Raw genomic sequence first — 26669 nt, forward strand, 5'->3', positions numbered from 1 at the left:
GAAGTTATTTTCACATCACAGTAATAGAAATAATAGAACTATCCTTCCACTTACCTTCACGATGGTCTTGTGATACTTCTATAAAAGCTATAATCCCTAAATCATAACTAAGGAAAGAGACTCAGAACAATAAAAATATTTCCCCAATGCCACCTAGTTATTGAGTGAAAAATCTGGATTTTCTGATTTCCAAAATTGGATGTTTTCTACCATACTTTGCTGTCTCCACAACACATTCCACTCTTCCACTGGGATCTAGAGAAGGACTGATACTGTCTTATGCTTATATGGATGGATGCATTTTCTTAAAAACAATGTTTCTGTCATCCCTTGAAATTCACGTTGGTGAATACTGTTGGCATTCATTCATCTACATATTTGTAGAGCATCTACTGTTTCAAACACAAAGACCAGGATCCTGCCCCGGGAGGGAGAGGGAGCATAGGTAGACCCCATCTAGCAGAGGGATGAGTAATTTAAGTTCAGAAAGAAAAGTGTTATAACAGGGGAAGAGACAGCATTATCTTACATTGTGTTGGGAGACCATAGAAACCTTCCTGAAGGAGGTACACCTAAGCTGAGATTTAGATGTTAAGGTTTGAAAACAAATGGGGTGGGGGGGGAGAACAATGGAGATGGCACTGGGAAATGCCAGGTAGGGGGAAGCATGGATAGAAGTTCCAGATAAAGCAGTCTGTGCCATGGAGCAGAGGGATAGCCTGTGCCACTTGGTGAGCTGCCAAGAGCTGTGCATGGCTGGAACATGGAGTTTAAGATGGGCCAGAAGAGAATGGGCCAGAAACTGAGGCAGGAGAAGCCAGCCCCATCCTGAAAAGCACGGTTACCCCATAACGGAGCTTCGCTGCAATCGAGAACCAGATCTTTTTAAACCTCTCTCCGTGGAAAGACTACATCAGTATCTCAGAGGGAACTTTCATCTTGGTTCTTCCTCTAAAGCAGTGGTTCTCAAACTTTAACCTGAATCATAGTTCCTGGAGGATCTGTTAAAACACAGGTTGCTGAGGCTGCTTCAGAGCCGCTGGTTGGGAAGGTCAGGGATAGGGCTGAGAATCTGCATTTCTTACAGGTTCCCAGGTGATGCTGATGCTGCTGGCCCAGACCCTCAGATTTCTGATTCCGTTGGTCTGAGCAGAGCCAGGATGTCTGTATTTTTCAAGGCTTTATGGATAATCCAGCTACAGAGCCAGGCTATGAAGTCCTCCTAGGCCACTAGAGAGAGGAGACCAGATGGTCAGGTCTGGGCTCCGGAAGAATCTGTCTGCCATGTGGTGTTTGGGAGATCAAAGACATGGGCAACAGCTGAGGGACACAACCGGGCTTTCTCAACAAAACAACACTGTCTTCCTCTGCTGGGCCTTTGGTTCTGGCCTGGAAAGCTCTATTCCTCTCCTCCCTGGCCCTGCTGGTATCTAGTTAACTCTTGCTCTGCCTCCAGAGCTCCGCTCTTGTCCTCTGGTTATCGGCTCTCACCATTCCTTGTCTGTACTTACCACACGGGGAGTTTACCTTCATGTGAGTGATGTGTTTCTGCTTCTGTGCTTTTCTATTCTGTTCTTTTCATTCTTCCTCTCTCCATTCTTCCCCGCTTACTTGCTATCTGCCTTCCCTCCCTGCCCCTCCTTCCTTCCCTCTTTATTTCCTTTCCTTTCACTTATCTATAAGCACAAGAAGACAGGCTTGTGTCTGCACCGGGCCTGCTGCATCTGGGAAACTATAAATATTGGATGTCTTGTGTCAGTCCTCTGTGAGGTAGAGGGACCCACGTGTGGAAGCAACAGACTAGAATCAAGATTCTGAGTCTTGGCCTTCCTTGCTCAGGACCTCACTTACTTCTAAAACCCTGAGTCTCAGGGCTGCTTCTCAGTCCCTCAACTTCCTTGTCATGCCATATGCCTGAACAGGCCCAAGAGACAGTGATTTGGGGCACCTCTTCTAAGCTCTTTTTCCTCATGGGCAAATGAGAATGCCACTGAGGTCATACTGGTACTGTCTGGTGCTTAAATTCTTCCATTCCTTCTTCTCTGGCTTAAGTCTCTAGAAGAGTCATGCCCTACCCTTCAGAAGAAGGATTGACATTGGGAGGACCCAGGGTCTAGGCCGAGTGTGTCTTAGCCAAGAAATCAGTAACTCTTCAGTCTTAGTTTCTTCAACTATAAAATGGAACAACAAGCCCAGTCCTGTCAACTGACATGATCGCTCCTCATGGAAGTGATTTGTAAACCAGAGTGCTGTTCATAAACACTTCCACGGCCCCGCAGAGGACTGCTGTGGGCGGAGGCTGGCAGGCGGCTAAGACTCTGACGAAGCTCCTTGGTACGTATGAGTCAGAGATGCTCCCTCACCTCCCACAGGCTTGCGGCTTTGCCCTCTGCCACCGCTGTTTTACAACAGCACAGAAAGAATGGATGGCTTGTGTTTTTCTTAGCCCTAAATATGAATGAATGCAAATACATTTTTTCCCCTCTTGTTTTCTACAGTCTGAAGTCCTTCTAAACCTGCTGATCTGGTGGGAAGAATTAGAGCCATCAACTGCTAGGACATTTTTAAGTTGCCCATGCCTTTTCCAGATGCCGCAGTAGAAAATACCTCTGTCACTGAATAATCATTCTCCCTCTGGCTGCTTTTCCACCTGGGGCATGGGAGGAGGCAGGCAGTGCAGTGGGAAGAGCTGCGTGGATACATGTTCTCCTTCAACCCCCTCTGAAATACAAAATAGCCCTGAAATTTTGGGTCCCTGATCTGATAGGGGAAGCAGTCCATGGTATCTCCAGCGGGTCCTTGCTCCGCATTTTAAACCCAGATATGATCCTTAGGAAACAGTCAGACAAACCCAGAATATGAACCATCTTCCATGGCAACTGGACTAGACTCGTGCAAAAAATAAATATCAGGGGGAAAAAGGGAAGAGGGAGGGTTCAGAGAGACTCTCCAAGAAAAAATGAAATTGAAGAGACAAGGTCAAATCTAATGAATAATCCTTGATTTAATTTTATAGAAAAAACTCCATTTCAAAAACACTTTTGGAACAATTGGAGAAATGGGAATATGGGTTATATATGTCTTTATGCAGTTATTGTGTATGATATGATGCAATTACTGCTCATTGGCTTAGGTGTAAAAATGGCATTGTGCTTAGAGAGGAGTTCATCTCTGTCCTTACAAGATATCTGCTGAGGTGTTTAGGAATGGCATCTGAAACCTGTTATTTGTTTCCAAATGCTTCAGCCAAAACAAACAAATAAATAAATATGAGCCAGGAAAAATAAATGTGACAACCTATTAATACCTAGTGAATCTAGATCAGTGATTCTGAAGTATCAGGATTTTGCCCTCTTCCCAGAATGCACGCGGCAATCTTCGGAGAGATTTGGTGGTTGTTCTCATGGTCTGGGTGAGTGGCTGGGGGGCTCCTCCCACCCAGGGAATGCCAGGGATACTGCCAACAACCTTATATATAGGGGACAGCCGCCAGCACAAAGACTCAGCAGGCCTAAATTCTAAGTACTGCCAAGATGGAGAAACCTTGGGTTTCTTGGGTATATGGGTGTTCACTGCAGCACCTTTCAACTTCTGTGTAGACATGAAAATTTTCAAAATAAGAAGCTGAGAATAAAATTAGCCCTAAAAATAACCAAGAGCTTGCTCACTTGTGTGCGCGCTCTCTCTCTCTCTCTCTCTCACACATACACACACACACACACACACACATGAACCTTTTCTACCATGCACCAGAGTTTCCCCTTCCATCCTATGTGTGCAAACACGGGCCATAACATGCCAAGCAATTTTTCAAGTCTTATCAGCTAACCATCTTTCGTTAATGCCACTGGGGATAGAAGTGAGTAAAATGCACACAAGATCAAAGTAAACATTATTCATTACTCTCTATTTGTCTCACTTTCATAACTATGAAACTAAAGGTCAGAATGTAATTGGATAAATATGTATTTGTTTATATGTATGCAAAGATTCTCTAGAAGGAATCTTTAATAACGTTAGTTACTTCTGGGGAAGAAGATAAGGTAGCTGGGGGATAGAGGTGGGAGGGAGACTTTTCCATTTATATCTTATTGTCGCTTTTGAATTTTGAACTTTGTGAATATGTAACTTATTCAAACAGCAAATTCAAATTATTTTTTAAGACACAATTAGCTCTATACACAGTAATACTGATTAGTTGCCAGACCGTATATCTTGAGTGTAGAAGGCATTTTCTAATCAATTTTGTCAGGCATATCAGTGTGATTATCAATGTTGTGACAAATAGGTTTGTTTATTTTGTAGTTTTTTGGGGTTTTTTGTATAGTGGGTTTTTTTTTTTTTTTTTAGAAAAAATTGGTTTATTTTACAGTGTGCTTTTATAGGCAGCAGCATATTTTAGGAAGAATGTCAAACTAGAAGCAAAAATACCTAAATTCTGGACTAGGCTTCAATAGTTACTTCAATAGTTACAATCCCTTTCCTGAGTCTGGGTGGTAAAAAAGAATATATATGGCCCTCTCCCACTCAGAAAATTCTCATTCTATCCATACATAATAAACATTTCTTGAAAATACAGCAAGAAAACAGAAGGAAGGAAAGAAGGGAGGAAGGCAAGCAACACTCCAGTGATGACAGCAATGAAGTAGGGCGGTCATGTCCTTCTCCTTCTGTGTATTACATCCCTTCAAGACCCTCCCTGGAGACTCAACAGTAAACATAAGCTTCCAAATTGCTTTGAGGGAGAGACAGAAAGATGATGATGAGAGACAAAGAAGACAAAGGAAGGAGATGGGGAAGGCGTGAACAGGTGGGGCACAAGGGATTTTTAGGTCAGTGAAAATACTCTGTAAGATACAATAATGATCGATATGTGTCATTATACATTTGTTCAAACCCGTAGAACGTACAGCCACAAGCAAGAATTCTAATGTCAACAATGGACTTTGAGTGATTATGATGTGTAGCTATACATTTACCCATTGTACCAAATGTCCCACTCTGGAGGAGGACATTCATAATGGGGGAGGCTATGCATGTGGGGATGGGGATACATGAGAAATCCCTGTATCTTCCTCTCAATCTTGCTGTAAACCTAAAACTGCCCTTAAAAAAGTCTTTTTTTTTTTAAAGGCAAAGGAACACACAGAGAGACAGAGAAGGTATCCAAAAAGAGCAGAGCAGGGCGGCGGTGGGTGGGTGGGGTAGATGGAGGAAGAAAAGAGGAGGAGGGTGGAGAGAGAAACCAAAGCTAAGAAAAAAACAGGGACTGACAGAATGAGACCAGGCTAATGGAACAGAATCAGAGAGAGACCAGACAGAGACAATGGGTCCAAGAAGGCAGAGCAAGAGAAACAGACATAGACAGATAGAGACTAAGGAAAGGGGAATGGGACATATGATTACCGGACAATACAATGCTACTATTTTAAGATGCGGTGGGATGAATGGTATGGTGCCACATGGTCACTTACGAAGCCACAACCGTCCTCGTCCAGGAAAGGGTGGGTCTGCAGCAAGGCATTGACCACATCATTGTACTGCTGGGTGCTGGGATACCTGATGAGTGCAACAAGGAGGACATGTTTCACCACAAACAGCCCACGTTCCTTCCTACAAGTTGAGTCCAAATTACACTCACTGTTCTTTAGATCCTTCTATATAACAACGTAGATATTCAAATATTGGACAACGTGAGGCTTATGACCAGTATGTCACTCAAAATCTGAAGGACACTGGATCCAAATGAGTTCTACTCTACTCGGAAAACGGACCCTCTCCCAAAGCAGCACGTCCGCCCTGGTATTACTCACAGTGAGCCTTCCAGATACTTAGTCATGTCGGCCTGGAGAAACTCAATGATCCTTATCCTCATGCTGTGATCGGGACACTTCTGTTCTGCTAACATGCATTTGACATCATAGGGAAACTCTGGTAAAACATAGGACTTAGTCCATTGCAATGCTTTTGTTCTTGCTAGAACATGTTTCACATTCCTTCTGCTAAATAAAAACACACAGAGAGTGAAATTCTATTTCAAAGAGAAGCAACTTGTGAATTCTCTACATCCTGAGAACTTACAATATCAACTACTTTCCTGAGGGCTACATATGGAATTCATCAATCCATCTTGCATCCATTCATCCATCCGCCAATGGTTGAGGGCTCATTAGGTATCTCTGTTTTCTTTCCCTTTGCACACACATAAATATTTGTAGTTCTGGAAAATGTGTCTTACTAAAATTGACCATGGAATAAAGCCTGAAGTTGGAAAGAAGATTGATTCATTCATCTTGAAGATGGAATAGATAATGCATAGCTCAAAACTGAACAAAAGGCCCAACTAAAAGGGAGTAAGTTCCAACTCAGCAAAGCAAATGAGGCACACAATTAAAGTCTCAGCACCTGATGGAGGAAATTCTTCTTACTGCTTTACTCTGTTAATGTTTATAGTGACATACAGGATCCACTTAATTTAGTTGGTCTTTGGCCATTTTAATAAGGTAAACTGAGTTTCTAAATTAAAAGTACATATCAGATACTAACATTCAGATGAAGTTTAGAAAGGACTACAGAAAACTATAGCCACAGAAAGCAAATCAAGCTGATCAGTGTTTGCCTGGGGCTGGAGATCGGAGCAGGGACTGACTGCAAAGGGGTGTGAGGGAATTATTCAGGGGGATGGAAGCATCCCAAAATGGACTGTGATGGGGGCTGCACACCTGTATAAATTTGCCAAAATCAACTGAGCTGTCTCTTTTAAATAGATGAATTTTATGTTATATAAATGATACCACAGTAAAGCTATTTATAGAATTAAACATTAGAAGGACTTGAAAACCTTAAAGTTAGTAACTGATCATCAAGTGTGTAAAAAGAAGAACCTATAGTAAAATTTCCTAGCAAGTTACCAGAGGCAACAGGCTTGTCTTGGAATGGAAACGAAGAAGCAGAGGCGAGCCAAGTGGAAGACAAGAGAAGGAGTTCCTGAATTAGCCCAAGTAGATTTCCTGAATTAGCCCAAGTAGTTTTATTTTCTGGCGCGCCCATGGAATCCTTTGTTGTCCAAACAAAATTCTGATGAGTTTTGAAAAGCCAGGCTTCCTTTAGAATTTGAGGTCATATATTATAAGAGGGCATGAGGCATAATGAAACATAGGCAATAAAGAAAGAAGAGAGAGCGCTCCCCTCCCTTTTCATGATAAGCTCTGTCTTTTATTTCCCCTTTGGCAGTTCTGTATCAGTGGGGAAAATATGTCCTGGCTAAAAGAACCACACGGATAATGTAATGCTTGATCCAATGAAGCAACCGGCAATTCCCAGATGAAATTCGTGCTTCAGCCCAATCTCCTTCCAGTATGTTTCTCTCATTTCATTCAATCTTTCGACCAGTTGTTATTGGAGGTCTACCTTATGCCATTTCATTTTCTACAATCCCAATTTCCTTTCCTATTGCATTAACTTCTTTCTTTCACCTGTGATCTATCCTTTACCCACTCAGAGCAGGGGTTTAAAGTAAGGCAAGTTTTGTTGGCTGTATTTTGTGCTTTCCCAATGATTCCAAAAGGTGCTATAACTGTGCAGGCGTTAAACTTGGTTTCCATACATCTTACCTCCTTTCCCTCCAGAAGTTTTTAGTGGCTAAATTAGCTGCATGATGCCTTTAGGCTTTGGAGGTTGCTATCTCTTACTGTCCTGCACCAGTGGGTAACTTCAGTATTTCCACGCCATCAGATAGGCCTTCATACAATGTTTACTTTCTTGTTCTATATATTTTCCTATATGTCACTTCTCCAAAATAAGGGTAGGGACAGTACAGGGACTATACATTATTTTTTTCAAACTCCCTAAATGTAGCTAGACACATACCAAGCTCTATCAAAGCTAGTTACTCCATCTATTCCATTTTCCCTTTAATAGCATCATTAGGCAAAATCAGAGGCACCAGTTTTTTTTCTTTAAATTAAAGCAATTCAACAAGGTATTCTGGAAGTGAGGGGAATACAAGTTACGCCAACGAAAACAAGTTCAAACAAATATTACGCAAGTAAAGGGACTCCCCAGAAATTAAAAATACACTCTAATTTGGAAGCAGATAACTGCACACACAATCATTTACCATCCCTCAAATGGTATTTGCATTGGATCAAAAAGAAATCTTTAACGGTGAGGTTAAGATTATTCATCTTATGTTAATTGAGGTACAGTTGAGCAGAACACCAATAGAAGTCACCCTAGAGCAAAGGCAGGGATCAGAAAGCAATCCCAAACCGAGGACACTAATATTTCGGTTCCCACCTCAGGGCCAGTGCTCTTCAACAAAATACCACAAAACAACAAACCACTGATCCAATGGATCTCAAGCCTGGGTATCCAGTAAAATCAACGGGAAAGCTTCTATGACAATATTAATGGCTAGTATTGATCCCAGTCTAACTGAACCAAAGTCTACTGGACTAAATACTCAGTTCGTAGGTAGAGTTAATATTTGTAATACAAAAACTTGTAATAAAGTTGATACATCTGATAAATGGCAGAGTCATTGTTGCAATATACATTAATTTTAAAAAATTTATGAGTTGAGGTTCTCATGAAAAATCTCGTTGGATTCTGAAACGTTGTCTAACTTTTTAAAATTTTTCTTATATTTTTTTAATTTTTAAAAAAGTTTTAAATTTATATACAATTTAACATGTTTGTTTCAGAAGTAGAATTTCATGATTCATCAGCTGCAATACAACACACAGTGCTCACTACTTCAATTAACGGTGAAAATTCATCTAATATTGCAGACGGTAGGGGGCTCGCCTCGGATAAGGAAGATGGCTCTAGTAAGAGAAGGTCAGATTGAGCTCCAGCTCTCGGGAAAGATTTCAACACACAGAAGACCAAGGTTGAGCCTTGGCAGTGAGCAGAAGACATCTATCTGTTACACGGGAGCAGAGACTTTCTTTTATCTCCAGCAAGATACTTTTGCTTTAATGGAGTTAGTGCACAATGACTGATGAAAGGATGAATGTGGTCAGCTGAAAAGAGTGGTTATCTGTGCACGGCTGAATTCAATTTGGTCTCAACAATATTGTTAACATTTCAGGGTTCCTCACTGCATTCGCTAGCCTGGAGAGACAACTCACCATCTACACTCCAAATATGTCCCTCCCATCATTCCCATCCTGCCTTTCCTTAATCTCTTGCACATTGATCTCTTTCCAGTCACTTCATAAGACTATATCCTCAAGAGTCAATGATGATTTCCTAATTTGCAAATCCAGGGCCTTTTAAGACTGGCCTTTTCCAAGACTTTTCTGACCACATTTAGCACAATTGACCACTTTTGCATATCTCCCTTCTTTATCGTTTTCTACACACTATTTTACTTGCCTCCTCTCTATCTCTCCAAGAACTCATTCGTTTTATTTGCTGACCTTTTTGTCCTTTATCCTCTGTGAGAGTTTGCACATGGCTTGGTCTTTGCCCTCTTAATCCTCAGTATTGATCTATGCTTTCTCCCTCCTACAGCTCACCCAACCCCCATGGCCTCAGCTCTGAGTTACATGTTGAAGGACTATAAATCATCCATAATATTCTCTTTTCCATGCTTTATCCTCCACCTCCAGCAATTTGTACATTATTCATTTCATAGTCAACATGTCTAAAATAATTTATAATCTTTTCATTTCAAAGCCACTTTTCCATTTGCTATGACTGAATTGTGTCTCCCCCACCCACATTCATATGTTGGAGCCCCCATCCCCAGTGAGACTGTAGTAGGAGATAGGACTTTTATAAAAATAATTAAGGTAAAATGAGCCCCTGATATACAGGATTTGTGTCTTTATAAGAAGCGACATCGGAGAGCACACTCTCTTTCTTCATCATATTGGCCATTTGCATGCCAGGAAGAAAGCTCTCACCAGAAACCAAATTGGCTGACACCTTGATCTTGGACTTTCCAGTCTCCAGAATGTAAGAAATCAGTTTGTTGAAAACACCCAGTCTTTTTTATTATGGCAGCTGAGCTGACCATTCCAATTTCCATGTGTCTTTCATTGTATCACTTTGTATCTCTTTAACAACTCAGACTTAACAGTTAAATGTCTTAATTCTTCACATCTGGGTGTCATGAAAATTTCTCTGTATCTTATCTCTTATATTTGCCTACTTCTCTCCATTGTTCAAGTTACTACATTTATCCAATCATTCATCACTCAAATGTGGACTACTTTGATAGTTAACTAGCAGAGTTCTGCTTCTGGAATGGCCTAATTAGCTCACAAAACATCACAAAACATTTTGTTTTTGTCACTGGACAAATTATCCTATGAATAATAGCTATTAGCATTGGACAACATACAAAAATAAACAACTAAGCAATAAAAAAATTATCCAAAGACACCAGAAAGTAGAAAAAGAGCAGGCAGATTCTGAAGAGAATCTGCACTTGGAAGAAAATAAAGACATAGAATGAGTTTCCATTTTATGACTTTTGGCCTGAAGGCTGGCCTCAGGAGGTGCTGCTCAAAACTCTAATAGAAAACCCGAGGTCTTTCTGGACTACTGAATTAGTGGACAGAATTTGGGCAATCTCTTCTCCGGAAAGAGAGAAGAGAATCGTAGAAAGGTGATAGCTAGCAAGAGGAACTACGAATTCTGTGAATAAGCTGTCCAAATCTTTGGCTGATCTAGAATTACACATGTGCATAGCCCAACTAAGAATAAGAGAACTAAACTTGGATTTGGGCTGATCCCCAAGACAATTTTTAGTTCAAGTCCAACCAATTTTGTTGCGTTGCAAAAACAAACTAACCAACACTCCACACTCTTAGAGTAAATAGTACAAAATCAAGAGTATCTACACTGTGATATTCACAATGTCTAAGATACAATCCAAAATTATGTAACATAAACAAACAAAAACCCCAGAGAAGTGTGACCCTTTCTCAAGATAAAAACATTTAATAGAGTGTGATGCTGAGATGATCCAGATGTCTATGAGGACTTTAAGATACCTAGTATAACAATGTTCAGTGACTTGAAGGAAAATATGCTAGAGTGATTAAAATAATAGGACATCACAAAATTAGAAAATTTTTAAAAAGTACTAGATAGGATTAACAGTAGAATTGACATTATATAGAGAACAGTCAGTGAGCTTGAAGGCAGAGCAATAGAAATAGTCTAATCCAAAAAATGAGAAAAGAGACTGAAAACCAGTACGGTAGTAGTTCATTTTTAAAATTCTGTGTTTTCAAATTTTATCCCTGTAGATACTCATAAAACCTTCTCCTCTTGATCTTCTCTCTAATTTTACATAAACACTGATATCATCATGTCAGGGGAGCAGCCAGCTGGAACTGGTTAATGGCTTCCAGGTTACTCCTTGACCCAAGACATAGCCCAGGGACCCAGTATACTACACCAGTCTTGCTTGACATAGTAACCATGCCCAAGAGAAAGAAGCAACTCAGGTTCTAGGCCCATAGCTCCTGTTCTAACTGAATGACCACAGCAAATTATGCTAACTCAGACCTAGTCATCTGAGGTCTGGACATGTAAAGAAAGCTGTCAATGATGTTCGAAAGTAACATCTCTCTGTAGCTTGCCAGGCTACCAGGTTCCTATAGAGAAGCTCTTCCTAGCACCCTATTGCCCTGTCATGATAATGAAATGGATGTCCAAGAGGAATATCCATAAGGAGACTATCTCCAGAGAGAAGACAAACAAGATATTCAGACATGAAATAGAGCTGGAAAAGAAGCCTATATACATGGAGAGTAGGCTATTGTTAGCCTCGTACATTTGTCCTAATCACATAACAAATTTTGCCCTAATTTGATGAACCCTTGGACTGTCACTTCAACCATTGTCTTTTGAAGCAGTTTATTCTGAAGGACGACTCATGTTGTCTGTGACTGACAACTGTCACAGTGACTGGAGTCTACAGAGGAGGTCAGCTGTCTCTGGGCTTATGTGATCTGATAACTGGACATCATGTATGAGCCACATGCAGCCCAAATACCCAAGAATCCAGCATTTGGTTGTGGGGGGGACTATTTCTTGTCTGTAAAAGAATTAAAAATACTTCAGGTATTGCAAGATTGCTGAGACTAGACAGAAGCCAATGTGGAAATTTCACTGCAAATCTAGAAGTCCCATAGTTTAAAGACCAAGTGTATGGGACAGCTGAAACTTCATCTTCAACACCTGACCATACTAGATGTTTTGCCCTTTCTGATTCTTCATGGGAACTTCACCATTTTCCCAATTGTTATGGGCTTGATACTCTTCCTATTTACTTACAGTGTAACCTATATGTTGAGTGACATGGATGATTCAGGATTCTTCTATCCCTAGCAATCAGATACTAAGCATTGAACAGGGTAGACGGGCCATCGTGGACCCTGTGCACTATGTTCATCTCTTTGACCAATAGCATCTTCAGTATCTGGTCTCCCTGAGAACAGGGTGATTATTGCCTTTTTCTAAGGGAAGGTCTGAGTAAGGTCCATCCTTCAACTATCAGCCCTTTGGGTTCATGGAACTCTCCCAGAAGAAAATGACTATGATTTATTAACATATTTGAATGTAAAAATGTATGTTTGGAAGAAAAGACCTGGAACTATTCCCTGCAATAAAGCCCCATTTAGAGCTATTGAACATTGGCAGCTATTTCATCCCCCTGAAAGCAGATACTCTTGCTTTAGGGAGAATATAAACTCTTGAACCTCCAGACCAGAAAGGAAATTTTCTCATTCTTCCCTTGTACATCTCCACAAATAAAGCAGGTGATAAGATTTTTAGATTCTGTGAACAAAAGTAAAATTCATAGTGTGTAACTTATGAACATCCCAAATTTGAATTCATCATCATAATAATTAGGACCATTCATCATATGGTCCAATTTGGGGTTATCTTATCATCAGCTATCATCCAATGTGACTTCTCAGATCCAGCCTTCTCTATCTCCAGAACACACTACACATGTGTCTGCAGTTGTTTCTCTCACCCTGAGAGTCTGAAGTTCCCCTCCTTCCTCTAGGCCCATCTTAAGCCCTCTCTTCTGGTGGACTTTCCTCCACTATTCTGGCTTTTGGGGAGTCTTCCTTGTCTGCACACCCCCACATGGCCTAGTCCAGTGTTGACCCCGTGGGTACTCAACTAAGTCTCGCCTCCTTATCTGCTTTGATTTCCTTGTGAATTTATGGAGTGGAACAGTTTGTAATAAAAATGTTGTAAATGATTTAGGAACATTTGAGAAAGATATAAAATTTAATATTCTATGATAAATACAGTCTTCTATTCCATGCATTTGTGTTTTCACACAAAAAAATTGACATCTTTCCAAAAGGAGAGTTCTGTTACATTAAAAATCCCCAACCTATCTCAAAGGAACCATTGACTAGCAAGGCATCAAGCCAATGTGCCAGCAAAAAGAAAGACCACACAAGTCCTTTGGTTTGAGATACGAAAACCAATGGGACCCAGATCCTGGAGAGGCAGATCTGGGATTGGAGCAGCATCCTCTGTAGACACAAAAGGTATACAAGAAGTAGGCTGTGGCTGTGGAGAATTACCAGATGATCAAACACACTCCTCTTCCCCCCCAAAAATCCTCCCAAAGAAGTTCTCCTCAGTGTCTCACCCAGGCTCAGCTGTGTCCCATAAGGCTTCTCTACAGAACCAGAGTTCCCACCACACTCATCTGAATCTTGGTTGACTTTTGGAGACACAGTCATTTCATGAATCATCCCTTCTTTTTTAAACTTCAGTGCCCCAATGACACTTTTGTCCAAGGGCACCTGCTAAAGAGATCATCTGCCACCTTCAGGAACAGTGATATTCTTTTAATCTTACAAAAAAATATGGCTTTCCAGTTTTCCAGGAAGAAGAACAAGGGACAAATGGGGTACTTTTCTGTGAAGAATATCCATTATGGCTACAGGACTTGGTCTTCATATCCAAAGTACCTCCAGGGGTAGTCTTCCCACCATCGGGAGATAAAGTGGTGACAAATACTATGCTCTCCAAGGACCAGACTGAAAGACTGTGTCCCAACAGCCACTTTCTTTTGAGATCTCATTTTTCATTTTATTCTCCTCCACACCCAAGCTCACCGACTTCATACACTGACAGTGTTATTGATTGCCATACCCAGCCCCCTGTTATTGATTGACATGCCAAAGCCGAATGACATGTGACCACAACAACATCTAAAGGCTGAGATGTTTTTGGAACCTAGAAGAAGAAGAAGGAGGCCACTGAAGGCTCAGACATCTGTTTAAAGAACTTGCTGTTATCTTAGCCTAGAAAAGAAGAGGATGTTATAATATGTCTCTTCAAAATAGTGATCACACTTCACAACTACAAGTTACACAGAAACGTCGCTCTGTTACACACCAGTGCTCTGGAAATCGCCTGCTTTACTTTAGCTCAGCAAGACTCTCCACTGCTGAGAAAACAAGGCGAACAAGAAGTTTGGAAAAGCTCAGTAGAGAGATACATGCCAATGAACAAGCTGAGGTACCACCTCTGAAAACAGGGAACAATGTCACCGCAAGACATGCCTGGACTATGAAGAAAATGCTCTTCTGTTGCTGGAACTGATGGTCCCCCCCGCCAATGCAGAAAATGTTTGCTCCATATTGTCAGCATTCTGATGTTTGCTTTTAATTTGTGTTTTATAGCTGCGGGCTTTCACATCTGCCATTTAAACTGTCAGGCTTCCAGAGGAATTTAGTTTCTGAAGAGCATGTGTGAACACATAGTCAGACTTAAAAAGGGGGTAGAGATGTGGAGGGCATCAGGCATGTGCTGTGGCACAGACAGAGAGACTCCTCTCAAATTCTCCCCGTCTTTGGCTGCCAGTGTTAGATTCAAAGACCCAGCAGCCTTTGGGGCTCTGACTGATCACAAAAAGAAGCCTAAAATAAACAAATATTTTATGTCTTCCCATTGTTCAACTCCTCATGATATTGACAGACCTACAAAAATCCAGAAACTTCTAGCCTTTATCTTTACTACTTATACTTATGAGCATGACAGTCACAAGAACTCACAGAGAGGTCTCACAGAGCTATCATGTCCAAGTCCCTCTTTTCTGTTTTTGTTCCTCATGCACACGTAAGCAAAAGTAATGAGACGTCACCTACTCTGTTGTTGCAAAAATGGTTCAGTACTACCATTTCTACTTTAGAAGTATCAAAATCTGATCTCTCAGGACTGAATGGATCTAAGGCAGCTTAAAAAAAAAATCCACCTTCATATTACTAGACTTTTGGATCTCGACCTCACAGAGAACAGTATATATCCTCAGAACAACTTTTGCAGGGGTCGGTGGGAGGGGGCAAATCTGGCCCAGAGTGCTGGCTTTACGTGCCTCATGGGGCAAGACCGTTAGTGACTTGGTTTTCCCCCAACCCTGCTCACCTGGGCTGGGGTTTGCCAGTTCCATCCACTATATGGCTCCATAAAAATCTCAGTTCGGCACCTGAAAGGATTCAAGTAACCTGATATATCTACTGACTATGACTGTAGGTAGATGCATTCCATGGCTCGCTGAGGAATGGAGAAAACGAGACTTCTGAACAAAAATGGCGAGTCCCTCTCCTTGAGACGTTGTGTTAGTGAATGGTGCTCAGAATGACTCCTGTCTGGTGTTTACTTATATGTAATGCTAATGTGTAAAGTAGTGAGGAGAATAAAGGAAAGGAAAAGAAAGGAAGGGAAAGGAAAGGGAAAAAAAGGAAAGGAAGGGAAAGGAAAGGAAAGGGGGGAAAGAGAAAGGAAAGGAAAGAAAAAAGAAAACAGGAGATGTGAAGAGAAGAGAAGAGAAGAGAAGAGAAGAGAAGAGAAGAGAAGAGAAGAAACAAAATAAGACAAAACATAGTGAGAAGCCCCGGGCTGCTTCTATTCTATTGAATACACTATTAGACATCTCCTTCACAGTGCTATTCTGATTGTTTTCTTATTATGGATAATGTCACCACCATCACCCAGTTGCTCAAGCCTGAAATACAAGAGAAAACTTACCACTAAGCAAGATTCTTCCCTCCCCCTGGATTAATTAACCATCAAGTCCTCTTGATTTTATTTTTAAATATAATTTTCGCCACTACCACTCTCTTAGTTTAGACCTTCATCATCTATTGCTTAAACTTTAGTCTAGCACCTTCCTCCTCTCATCCTTTCTCCAATCCATACCCTACATCACTATCACAATAAATGACAAAAATTCCCTGTGATCTCTAGCAGTGGTTCTCGATTCTCATTATGAACTAGAATTGTGAGTGGAATTTTAAAAAATATTGAGGCACTGGGGGCACCTAAGTGGTTCAGTAGGTTGAGCATCTAACTTTTGGTTTCAGCTCAGGTCATGATCTCTGGGTCGTGGGATTGAGCCCTGGGTTGGGCTCTGTGCTCAGCGGTAAGTCTGCCTGAAGATGCCCTCCCCTCTGCCTCTCCTCCCTCTCTTTCTCTCTCTCAAATAAATAAAAAAATCTTAAAAAAAAAAATACTAATGCACAGGTCTCACACTGTCTGCTTGAGCTGCTACAACAAATTAGAATTGGGTAGCTGAATCAACAAACATTGACTTCTCACAGCTCTGCGCAGTCTGAGATTGGGGTGCCTGCACAGCTGGGTGCTTGATGAACACCCACTTCCTGGTTTACAAAGGCCATCTTTGGTCGTGTCCTCACATGGCAGAAGGATAGCCAGCAAATTCTCTGGCCTCTTCTTACAAGGGCACCAATCCCATCCATGAGGGAGGGCGCCAACCTCATGACCTAATTACCCCCCAACAGCCCCCTTCCAGATACCATCACATTGGGATTAGAGTTTCAACATATGAAATTCGGAGGGACACAGACACTTAGTGACACTGACAGCATTGCATGTCACCAGAAATTCTCATTGGTGTCGTGCCTTACTTGCTACCCAAGGGTGGCCCCAGCCTTGACATTCCCTAGGAACTCATTAGACATGCTGAATCTCGGGCCCCACCCCCGGCCTATGAAATCAGAATCTGCAATTTAATGAGACTCCCCAGTGATTTTCAAGTACAGAAGAGCTCGAGGAGGACTGGTCTGGGGCCCTGGTATCATTTGTTGATACCCTGCAGGTGAACCTGATGTACAGTTGCTCAGCTCATGCACAGAGCACAGAGCCTCTTACCTCTTATCACCTCCCGCAACTCCATCTTCTCCACCTCTGTCTCTCACTTTCCCAAAACACTCCACAGGATCCCCTCTACCTTTTCAGGGGTTTGTTTGCTTTGCTGTGAATGTCCCTTTCCTTTCCTGTCCTGTTTTCATTCAGCTGGATTTCTAATCACCATTCAAAATCCTTACTCCGTTTTTGTGAAGTATCCCCCAGAGGCTTTGTCCATACTTGCTTCCCTGAAAGTCTACTTCTTTCTCTTCTGTAAGAGAAAGAAGGGGATGTCTGTCCCCTGCACCTCTCCACTTCTGCATCTCTTTCCCGCACGGCAGTTGTCAGCAGACATGCTGGTCTTGTCCCTGAGGGGCAAGGGTCCCCTGGACGAGGACAACACGACTCCTCACTCCCCTCCTTCACAGTCTAAATCACGCATAGCTCATGGCATGTATTTAGTAACTTTCGTACTGAACAAAAAGGGGGAAATGATTAGAACTCAAGCTTATTTCAGATCTCTGAAGACTTCATACTATATTTAATTGGAAAGCGCAAGGGTCAGAGAAGCATTTATCAAGGGTCTCAGCCCAGTCTCCCCTGATTCTGCAGATCCTGTCTGGCTGGGCCCGCAAGTATCCTCTGCTGAAGGAAATTTCAGTTCTAGCTTAGTGACCCAGCATTCCTCACTTCATCTGGGTCTGTGCTCAAGCACCACATACTCAAAGTCAAAAGACTTCCTAAAAGTGCCATCTGAAATAGAACCCTCCTGATCCCCCCAGCCCCCACACACAGGTGCTGCTCATTCTCTATGCCCCCTCCTTTTTTCTTTGCATTACTGATCTTCATAGCACTTAAATATATTATAATGGAATGTCTCATTTATGGGCTATTTTTCTCCTCCTTTAGAATGTGGGGCTGGAGGTTTGGTCTGCTGGCCCAGACACAGCATGACCCAGAATCAGCATTCAGTAAATATTTACGTATGAGATCAATGAATGAATCCTGGCTTGGGTAAGAAATCTTTAAGTCAGTATTCCCCATGCCTGCAGATCTGTTTTGTAATGTTAATAGATATGACCCCAGAGAAAGAATTCTGGGTGGAACAAAGTTAAATGGGTTTTCTCACTGCAGGACTCCTCATAGCATTTACTCTGTTTGTGTACATTGGGACATCGCTTATTAAGGACTAGAGTTACAATGTAACACTTCCAAAGCTCAGACCCTTTAGGTACAGCTATTTCAGACACCCTGGGGTGGGGGGAGGTGCACTCCTGCATTTCCCTCTGAGGGATCCTTGCTCTACTGGCCTGTGACAATTTATTACATATATTGTCTTTGCTGCACTTCACTGAACCTCCTTCTATTGGGCACTGATTAAGATGCGCCGATGACTGCGATGCCCCTTATCTGAGTGATCGAGCCGACAAACAATACATCAAGTGGGGACCCACTGTCATTTGCCTAACTGGGCACAGGCAGCCAGGTAAGATCATTCTGCATTTCCAAGGAAATGGAGACCAACGACACAAATCATTAAAATAATTTTTAAATATGCATGGAACCATGACTAATTTATAATTATTAAATTTATAATAATTTAAAAGAGAGAAGAGAGAAGCAAAAACATCTGCACACATATACTTAAAGTTTAAGCAAAGTGTTTCTAAGTAACATTTAGGAAACCTCTACCTCCTTATTTGATTTCATGCCTTATTAAACACTAAAAGGGAAGCAAATAGTGTAAATGAAAAACAATGGATGGCGTTGCAAAAAAAAAAAAAAAATCTCTTTCCAAAGGGTCACCAGTGCTTGTTGAAGATGGGTCTTCATAATCAAGGAAGAGCATTTAACCGATTCAGTCACCTATCACCAGAGAAACCTGCATTATATCACAGTATCCTAGCATTTCCCTGGCTCCCAAAATTTATCCACTGGGACACACACATCTCTACTGGAGACTTTTCAAGGGCCAAGCTCAGGTGGTCAGCTTGCCTCTAGAGCATTCCTTTTCTTTCTTGTTTGCAAATAATCTGGGTGGAAAGCACATGGTTGTTTTAAGGACAATAGAAAAAATATCACAGGAATAATTCGAGCCACCTTGTATGGTATGATAATGGTTGCTATGTACTTGAATATGCCATCCCATTTGGACATCAAAAACTACATATGTAAGCGGAAGTTCCCATCTTGCAGAGACCACCTGTCAAGTAGGTGGAGGAGTCAGGATTCCAGAGCAGGTGTGGGTGCCCAAGTAGACACTTAGTCCACTATCTCTCCCTGTCTCTTGAGACCAGATAGCTTTGTGAAAGCCTTATAACCAAATGCCATAAGCTTTCTAGCCTGTTCCAGATGAGTGACTCATGAACTCTGGAGTTTAACTGTTACAAAGTTAGCATATTTAGCATGAACTGTATCAAGAGATCTAAAAAGAAATTGATGCTATTCAAATATATATCCCACCCCAAGGAGATATATTAAGTCTTTCATTGGATGGTGTACCTTCAGTTCAATTTAAAAATTCCTACTTAGATTCTGTGTGCCAAGGACCATGAGGACTGTGCCAGTGCCGTGTTTACAATGACAAAAAGGGTGTGGTCTTTGCCCAGAAGGTGTTTTCCGTCTCATGAGGGAATCAAGATGTTAAAGTGATCAATTCCATTATGTCTGTTTAAAAGTAAAGCAAGAGATACATAGAGGAGGGTACTACACATAGAAAAAGAGATTTCTGCATGGCCTGGAATAATAAAATGGAGGGGCTTGTAAATGAGAGGTTTTGAGCAGAATCCTCAAGGATGATGGGAAAGGGAAGGGGACAACCCAGACACAAAAGCCTTGCAACAGGTCCTTCTCTATACTTGTTGAAGGAATAGCACCCCAGACAGAAGGGCAAGAGGAAGGAGGAAGGGAGGCAGGGGGGCTCCAGTGAGTTTATCTCACACAGCTGGACGACAGAGTCCCTGTCTGAGACAGGATGTGGGAAGGGAATCTTCAATCCAGTCCCCCATCCCCTCACCCCCCATAGGCAAGGCTCTGGATAAAAAGCAGGACCAGAGTAAAAATATTTAAGATAAGTGTATTGCCTTTAATCTGCCTCTGTCCACAACACAGCTGGTTGCCCAAGAGGGGACATGGGGTACATGCTGGACCCCTTAATTTCTCTCCCTCAGACGCCGAACAAAGCAGCACTGAAAGACTGAGTCTGTTGGCTGGGATGAGCAGTTTTCAGGGAGAATTTTCTTCGAAGTCAGTGCTACGGCAAGGTAGTCACATGCCAGGCATGTGAGTAGTGTGGGACAGCCATGAGTAGTGGGATAAACTCATCCTTGTGGTGAGAAGCAAGAGAAGAAGGCCGACAAAGAAAGCAGAACAGAGATGGAGACGGCCATCACACGGCTCCATGGGGTGTCGGGGGGCAGCTTCCTCTTTGCCCCGGGAACTTACAGGCTTTGTCTCAGCATATGATATGAAATGTTTTTCTTACAACAGACTCCCCCTGTCTGGGGTTAGTTGGAGTGGATCTGTGTCTCTTGCACTGAAGTATATACTAAGGTGGGGGACACGAGGTCACTTTTTGGACATATTTAACTCTGAGGTGCTTGTGGATGGAGAGGGCAACAGGCAGTCCCAGAGATTAGGAGAGACTTACCGGCTACAGAGAAAGATACGGGAGTATCTGCTCTTTCCAAACCCTCCATTGTCTCTCCATTTCTAAGCCATTTCTGTTTTTTCTGCCCCCTGTGAAGCGCTATTAGGGATGAGAGACAACTGTGTTCCTCTGACCAGCCATGTGAAAAAAATGCAGTAATGATCCTTCTGTGCTGGTATCACAGAACCGTTATAAGGATGAAACGTCATCTGAAGGTTTAGAAAAGAGAGGGGTGCCTAGGTGGCTCAGCGAGTGACGTGTCTGACTCTTGATTTTGGCTCAGGTCATGATCTCTGCATTGTGAGGTCTAGCCCTGCATCAGGCTCTGGGCTCAGCACAGAGTCTGCTTAAGATTCTCTCCCCATCTCCCTCTGCCCCTACACAGCCCCCCACCCCCCCCCCTGCCCCCCCCCTTAAAAAAAAAAAAAAAAAAAAAAAGACTTAGAAAAGAGAAAAGACCTACAGAACCCATAGAAGGCAACAGCCTCATCACCCACCGGCAGCAAATAAGGAGAGAAAAGTCCTATGAAAGCGGGACAATTACCTGGAATTGTGTTCCAGGAGCCTGAAAGCAGTGCCCTGAGTGCTTTCAATGGGCTTCTGCTGCACTCAGCTCAGTTACAGAAGGGACTGTTTGTTTCTGGAAGCTGAAGCTGATGGAAGAAGTACTTGAGAACTCATGGTTCATTCCATGCACCCAGAGCCCATCAAAGGAAAACACTCAAAATCCACAAGCACTCATGGGCAGAAAGCAGGGGGAATGAAGTCATCATTAAAATGTATTTATATCTCCTGAACCGTAGTTCAGACCAGGAAGACCATCGGGACTACATCTCACCTTGGTCATTGCCGTCCACGTACTTGTTCACCTCCCCAAGCAGAAGGCAATGGTATCAAGGAAGATGGGCTCTAATACCAAGAGATCCTCGGGAGCTGGAGTCTTTGTGCCCAGGGGTGGGGTGCAAGGTTGAAGATGGTGAAGAAGGAAAGAGGACAGAGAGGATAGCCCAGATCCAAAGTCTATTTTGGAATAGCTCCTGATCAAAGGTGCAGCTTTTTCCTGACTTTGAGGGGTTGCTGGGGCCTGAGGCTACTGCCTGTGGTCCCCTGAGACCCTCCCCTGAAGGCAGTAGATCCTGCCTGAAGTGAGAATGACATATTCAGGAAAACTAGCCAGAAGCCTCCGGACTTCTTTAAGTCTCAGTTTCATCTACGACCATACCACCCTGAACGTGCCCGATCTTGTCTAAGTCTCAGTTTCACTCATTTATCAAACAGAGAGAATAATGCTCACCTTGCAGGACTGATGTGGACTGAATGAGATGATAATGTGAAAGTTGAATGAAAACTATAAAGCTCCCCCACTCCCCAGCTTGACTCCTCCCCACCCCCAGCTTGACTATTGCCTGATTATTCTCCTATGCGAGTTGACGTCTCTCCTTTCAATGACAGGATATTTAAAAAAAAGCATTTGTTGGTGGGTGACTGAAAACCATAAGCGTCATGACCGATGCACAAACCACACAGGCCAAGTGGCCGGGGAACGCCAGTAGGCCGCCATGACTCTGTACCACATCTTACCTACATCTGCCCTTGAAGCTTTGTCTGACTTTCATATTCCTGGGTCTAATTCTCTAGGTTTATGGTTTTCCTTTGTTCCAATTGTAGCCCATATATGGAAATACTACGCCACGTAAAATCCAGTGTAGAAATATAAGGAAATATTTGCCAAAGCAGCATGTCCATCAGAACCGTCAACTTAAATCAACTACAATGACAAAATTCAAAACAAAAGCAAAGACACCACAAAAGCATACTCTATGGGGTATTATTTCCTGAATAAATGACATTTTTGTGGCTACTGCCAATCATCCCAGTTTATGACAGAGGAATCCTCTTTCTCCTTAACATGTACTTGAATGATGCTTACTATTATCTCCAAACTTCACTTTTCCAATATAAAGTTCACAAGTTTTTATCTTCATCTTTTACCAAATCTCTTCATCACTTGATTAAAGATTCCCTTCTGGTAAAACAAAAGGTTCCTGCTTTAGAAATGCATTTAAACACAGGACATCTCATAAAAAATAAAGACAAATATTATCATTCAGCTTTAAAATGTTTAGAAGTTAGCAACCCCACCTCTGTTTCAGTACTCTTTGGTCGATTAGTCCATTTTCAAGGTTTTCAGCTGCATAGAAAGATGGTGTCTGCTGCCCACAGTTGGCTGGACTAGGGAATTGTTCATCCCTGTCACCAAGAAAGAAGAGTTGGGTTAGGAGCTGTTCAACAGGAGCCACAGCTGTTGAATCTCATGGCTGCTCTGAGGGTAGAAGACAGCCCACAGTGACACCATAATCTGTGTCTACCTTCCAGCTCCATGTTAAGGTTATAACTAAGAGAACAGAAAAGAAAGGACACTCTGGAGTCATCTCACACAGTGGTTCATACATGCCGGGATGCAGACTGATACCTGCTCACAATGCTGTTTGCTCCAATTGGTCATATTATAAATGGTGTTATGGCAATCCTTTCTTCTTTGAAATGATGGTGATAATAGAATGTTATCTTTAGGGTGCCAGGGTGGCTCAGTTGGTTAAGCAACTGCCTTTGGTTCAGGTCATGATGCCAGAGTCCTGGGATCGAGTCCCACATCGGGCTCCCCCCTCTGTGGGGAGTCTACTTCTTCCTCTGACCTTCTCCCCTCTCATGCTCTCTCTCACTGTCTCTCTCTCAAATAAATAAATAAAATATATTTTAAAATGTTATCTTTATTGGTTAGTATCCCTATTCTGCCAAAAAAACAAAGTAATTAGCTCTACATCAGATTCCTTCTCCAGTCCCTGCCATTTTGGGGGGTGGGGGGAATGTCTCTTCTCTGTGGAATCCAATACCCTTAGAACCACAGTCCACTAACTGCCTCCCTTTACAGCTGGTATGGCTGAAGCCCAGAAGGAAAAGCAAGTTGCTCACAACCTCAGGCTCCTCAGGAGCGGTGCCAGGAGTTGACCTCAGTCTTCTGACTTTCTTTGATTTCTCTACCAGCTGCAGCAACAACAGCAACCGAAAAGCAACTGCAAATACTCCCACCTATTACACGTTCCTGTGATTTGCTCAAGTTGGAATAGGATGCCAAATACTCTGGCCAGATGTGGCCTGCAAATACCTTTCAAAAGAACATACCGGCAACCATTAGCCATTAAAAGAAGTCTGCACTCGAGTTGAAACCCATCTGCAATCTCTGATCCAGAATGCCATTATCGACTCTTTAGAAGGAGTCTTAAGCATCGTTTAGTCTACCTATTTCATTTTGCAGTTGAAACTAAAAAAAGCCAAGCAAATCTCCAAGGTTAAATGAGTAGCTATCATCAGAAGAAAGGTTTGAAATCAAGTGTTTTGAAACCTAGCTTCAGGGTTCTGGTTACTACGCCCAGTTTCCTATCTTTAGTAAGCACTTCCTGAAAGGGTTTAATTAAATAGCATATTCTCATGCAACAATATATTTGTCACATGACAACATATTATTTGACAATAAGCAAATATAACCAATAAGCACTTAAACCAAGTATAACCAATAACCCCACCTGCAACTGTGGCTTTGTACCAGATTAATTTAACCAATCCTTAAAGTGGTTAAGCTCTTTACCACGTAGAGTGAAAAGCCCCTGCTCATCAATTCCTGGATTACCAATGTTTCAAGTCTTGGCTACACTTGCAAATGGCTTTCTTTACCAGGGTAACAAAGCTTCGAATTTAACATGAGACTGCTTTGAAGGAGGAAAGATTTTCTCAAAGCTTATGATCCAACCAATATCAGTGTGAATTAACATGAAGTTAGGTACTGTATCACTTTTCGCAACCTACAGATGAAGCAACAGGAATGTCAACATTTAACATAATCAGTCCAAGGTGTCGTAGAACCAGGAATGCAGCCCAGATTTCCTGGCAGTCCAGCTCGTTCTCATTTACTGGAGAACACTGTAAACTGATCCGCAGTGGAAACAAGGCTGTCTGTTTTCTTCCAAGCTGTGCCTCAGGCAATATCAAGATTCTAGTCAACTGAGGGGAACTTCCAACTTAGAAGTCCAACCCATCCAAGAATGCTGGGAAATTACTTTAAGGTTCACACCCACCCTTTGCTGGAATGGCGTAAAAGCATGCTATGGGAACTGCATCAGAAGTCACATACTGAAGAGTGTGATTTTTACACAGATATGTCAAAACAATGTTTAGGAGAAATCCTTGAAATAAATCAGAGGATAGAATCTTCAGAGCAATCACGGACCACTCCTTTGAGACCACCTGCCCCACTCTGTGTTCTAAATACCCAAATATCCTAGAAATTAAATTACTGAGGCCAAGTCTCTTTAACCTTGTATTGCTTATCAAAGAGCAAGGCAACAATTATTACAGATTTAATCTGAAAAACTAAAGACACAGAATAGATTTCATCGAACACCATAGTCTTACTTTAAAAATTAATGAATAATAGATCTGTGGCAATTATTTAATCTTTGAAACTTGGCAAAAATTCTCAAATACAGAAAAACCAAGTCAGAATGCTTGAAACGATCCTGGGGCATATAGATTTGTAAAGTGAACATTTTAATTTGGTAACTCCAGCTATCACTTCTTTCCATTGCAGAAGTCAGTGATAAAAACAAAACAAAACAAAAACAACCAAAAAAAAAAAAAAACCAAAAAAAAAAAAACCATCCCTGAATCTCAAAGGCACCACCAATTCTTCGACGTGATTTCTATGGGATGTGATCATAGCATTCAGGATTCGAAGAATATCCCTGAGAAATTAGAAAACTCATTGTGGCAAGAGTCTTCAGCAAATGATACTGCGAAAGCCTCTAGAGAAGAATATAAATTACTTACTATAAGAAATTCTTGGCAAATACATACATGAATAAATAAACAGTTCTGGGGAAAAGCAAAGGAGCAGTAAAAGATGCCTTTCCTAAAACCTGATTTTAAAAAAACCCCAAACTGCAGGAGTCCCTTTGCACTGGTGTTCTATGTACACTCCAACCGCCTGCTACAGAGCTTTCTATGTAGGAACTCCCAGTTCATGGGACTTCCCTAACAACTGGGGTCATTGTTCAAAAAGCAGTGTATTAAAAAAATAAAAGAAAAGATGTAGATTGATTCACGAAACTTTGCAAAAGTGTCCTTAACGAAGATATTAGAAATACTGTGCCTACAAATTCGCTGAAAGTGGTCACAGTTTTCAAAGCATTTTAACCCCCACATGTCATGCTCTAGTCCACATCGAGAAAGCACAGCATCAAAACTAAGATCATTCAAGAACAGACTTACTCAGGGGCTGCTCCTGCTTGAGCGAGGGGGGCTGTTTCTCTAGGGCTCCCAAGGGGCTCCAGTCTTTGACTCTTCTGCTTATATTTTTTAATTAAATCCATCAGAACAGCCTGGTGCCCAATTTTCTTCACCAGTTGCTGAACCATCCGATCATTAAGAGCTAGAAGAGCGGCCCCACTTACTTCTTCCTCTGGGAAAAAGAAAAATAAATGTCTCCACATGCTTGTCCAGTCCACACACACACAAAACTCTGAACAGGCAAAGTCACTTCTGGTGTTAAAAGGATCATCTAAACTTGCCCTCTTAAGTTACAAAATTATCTCTCTTGACAAAGAAAGAACACTGACACCTTATCATTCCCAATAGCTGTCTGCTCCTAGGAAAGTATCAGAACATGGAGTCACAAAGAAACTTTTTGCTTCCCCAGGGGGCCTCCCCACTTCCGATTATTCTCTGTAAGAGGCACTGTTTTTATAAGAAAAAAGGTTTCTCTGAAAATCCTTCTTAATAGTAACTCCCAGGCAATATCCAATACTTGTAAATCCAA

At 41.9% G+C, this 26669-nt stretch overlaps 1 protein-coding gene across 1 annotated transcript in view; it reads right to left on the reverse strand.

Annotated features, from left to right (window-relative positions):
* Window positions 1-26669, reverse strand: part of LOC111147768 (sterile alpha motif domain containing 3) — a 51570-nt gene that overhangs the window by 24525 nt on the left and 376 nt on the right. Inside the window, exons 2-5 of the mRNA XM_022503996.1 lie at window positions 26123-26312; window positions 22940-23047; window positions 5814-6002; window positions 5475-5559 (exon numbers count right to left, since the gene is read on the reverse strand). Of these exons, the coding sequence (XP_022359704.1) occupies window positions 5475-5559; window positions 5814-6002; window positions 22940-23047; window positions 26123-26312 (572 nt within the window). The remainder of the gene's footprint in view (window positions 1-5474; window positions 5560-5813; window positions 6003-22939; window positions 23048-26122; window positions 26313-26669) is intronic.

This window comes from Enhydra lutris, unplaced genomic scaffold (genome assembly GCF_002288905.1).
Source record: "Enhydra lutris kenyoni isolate GAN:26980312 unplaced genomic scaffold, ASM228890v2 scaffoldscaffold17, whole genome shotgun sequence".
Lineage (NCBI taxonomy): Eukaryota > Metazoa > Chordata > Mammalia > Carnivora > Mustelidae > Enhydra > Enhydra lutris.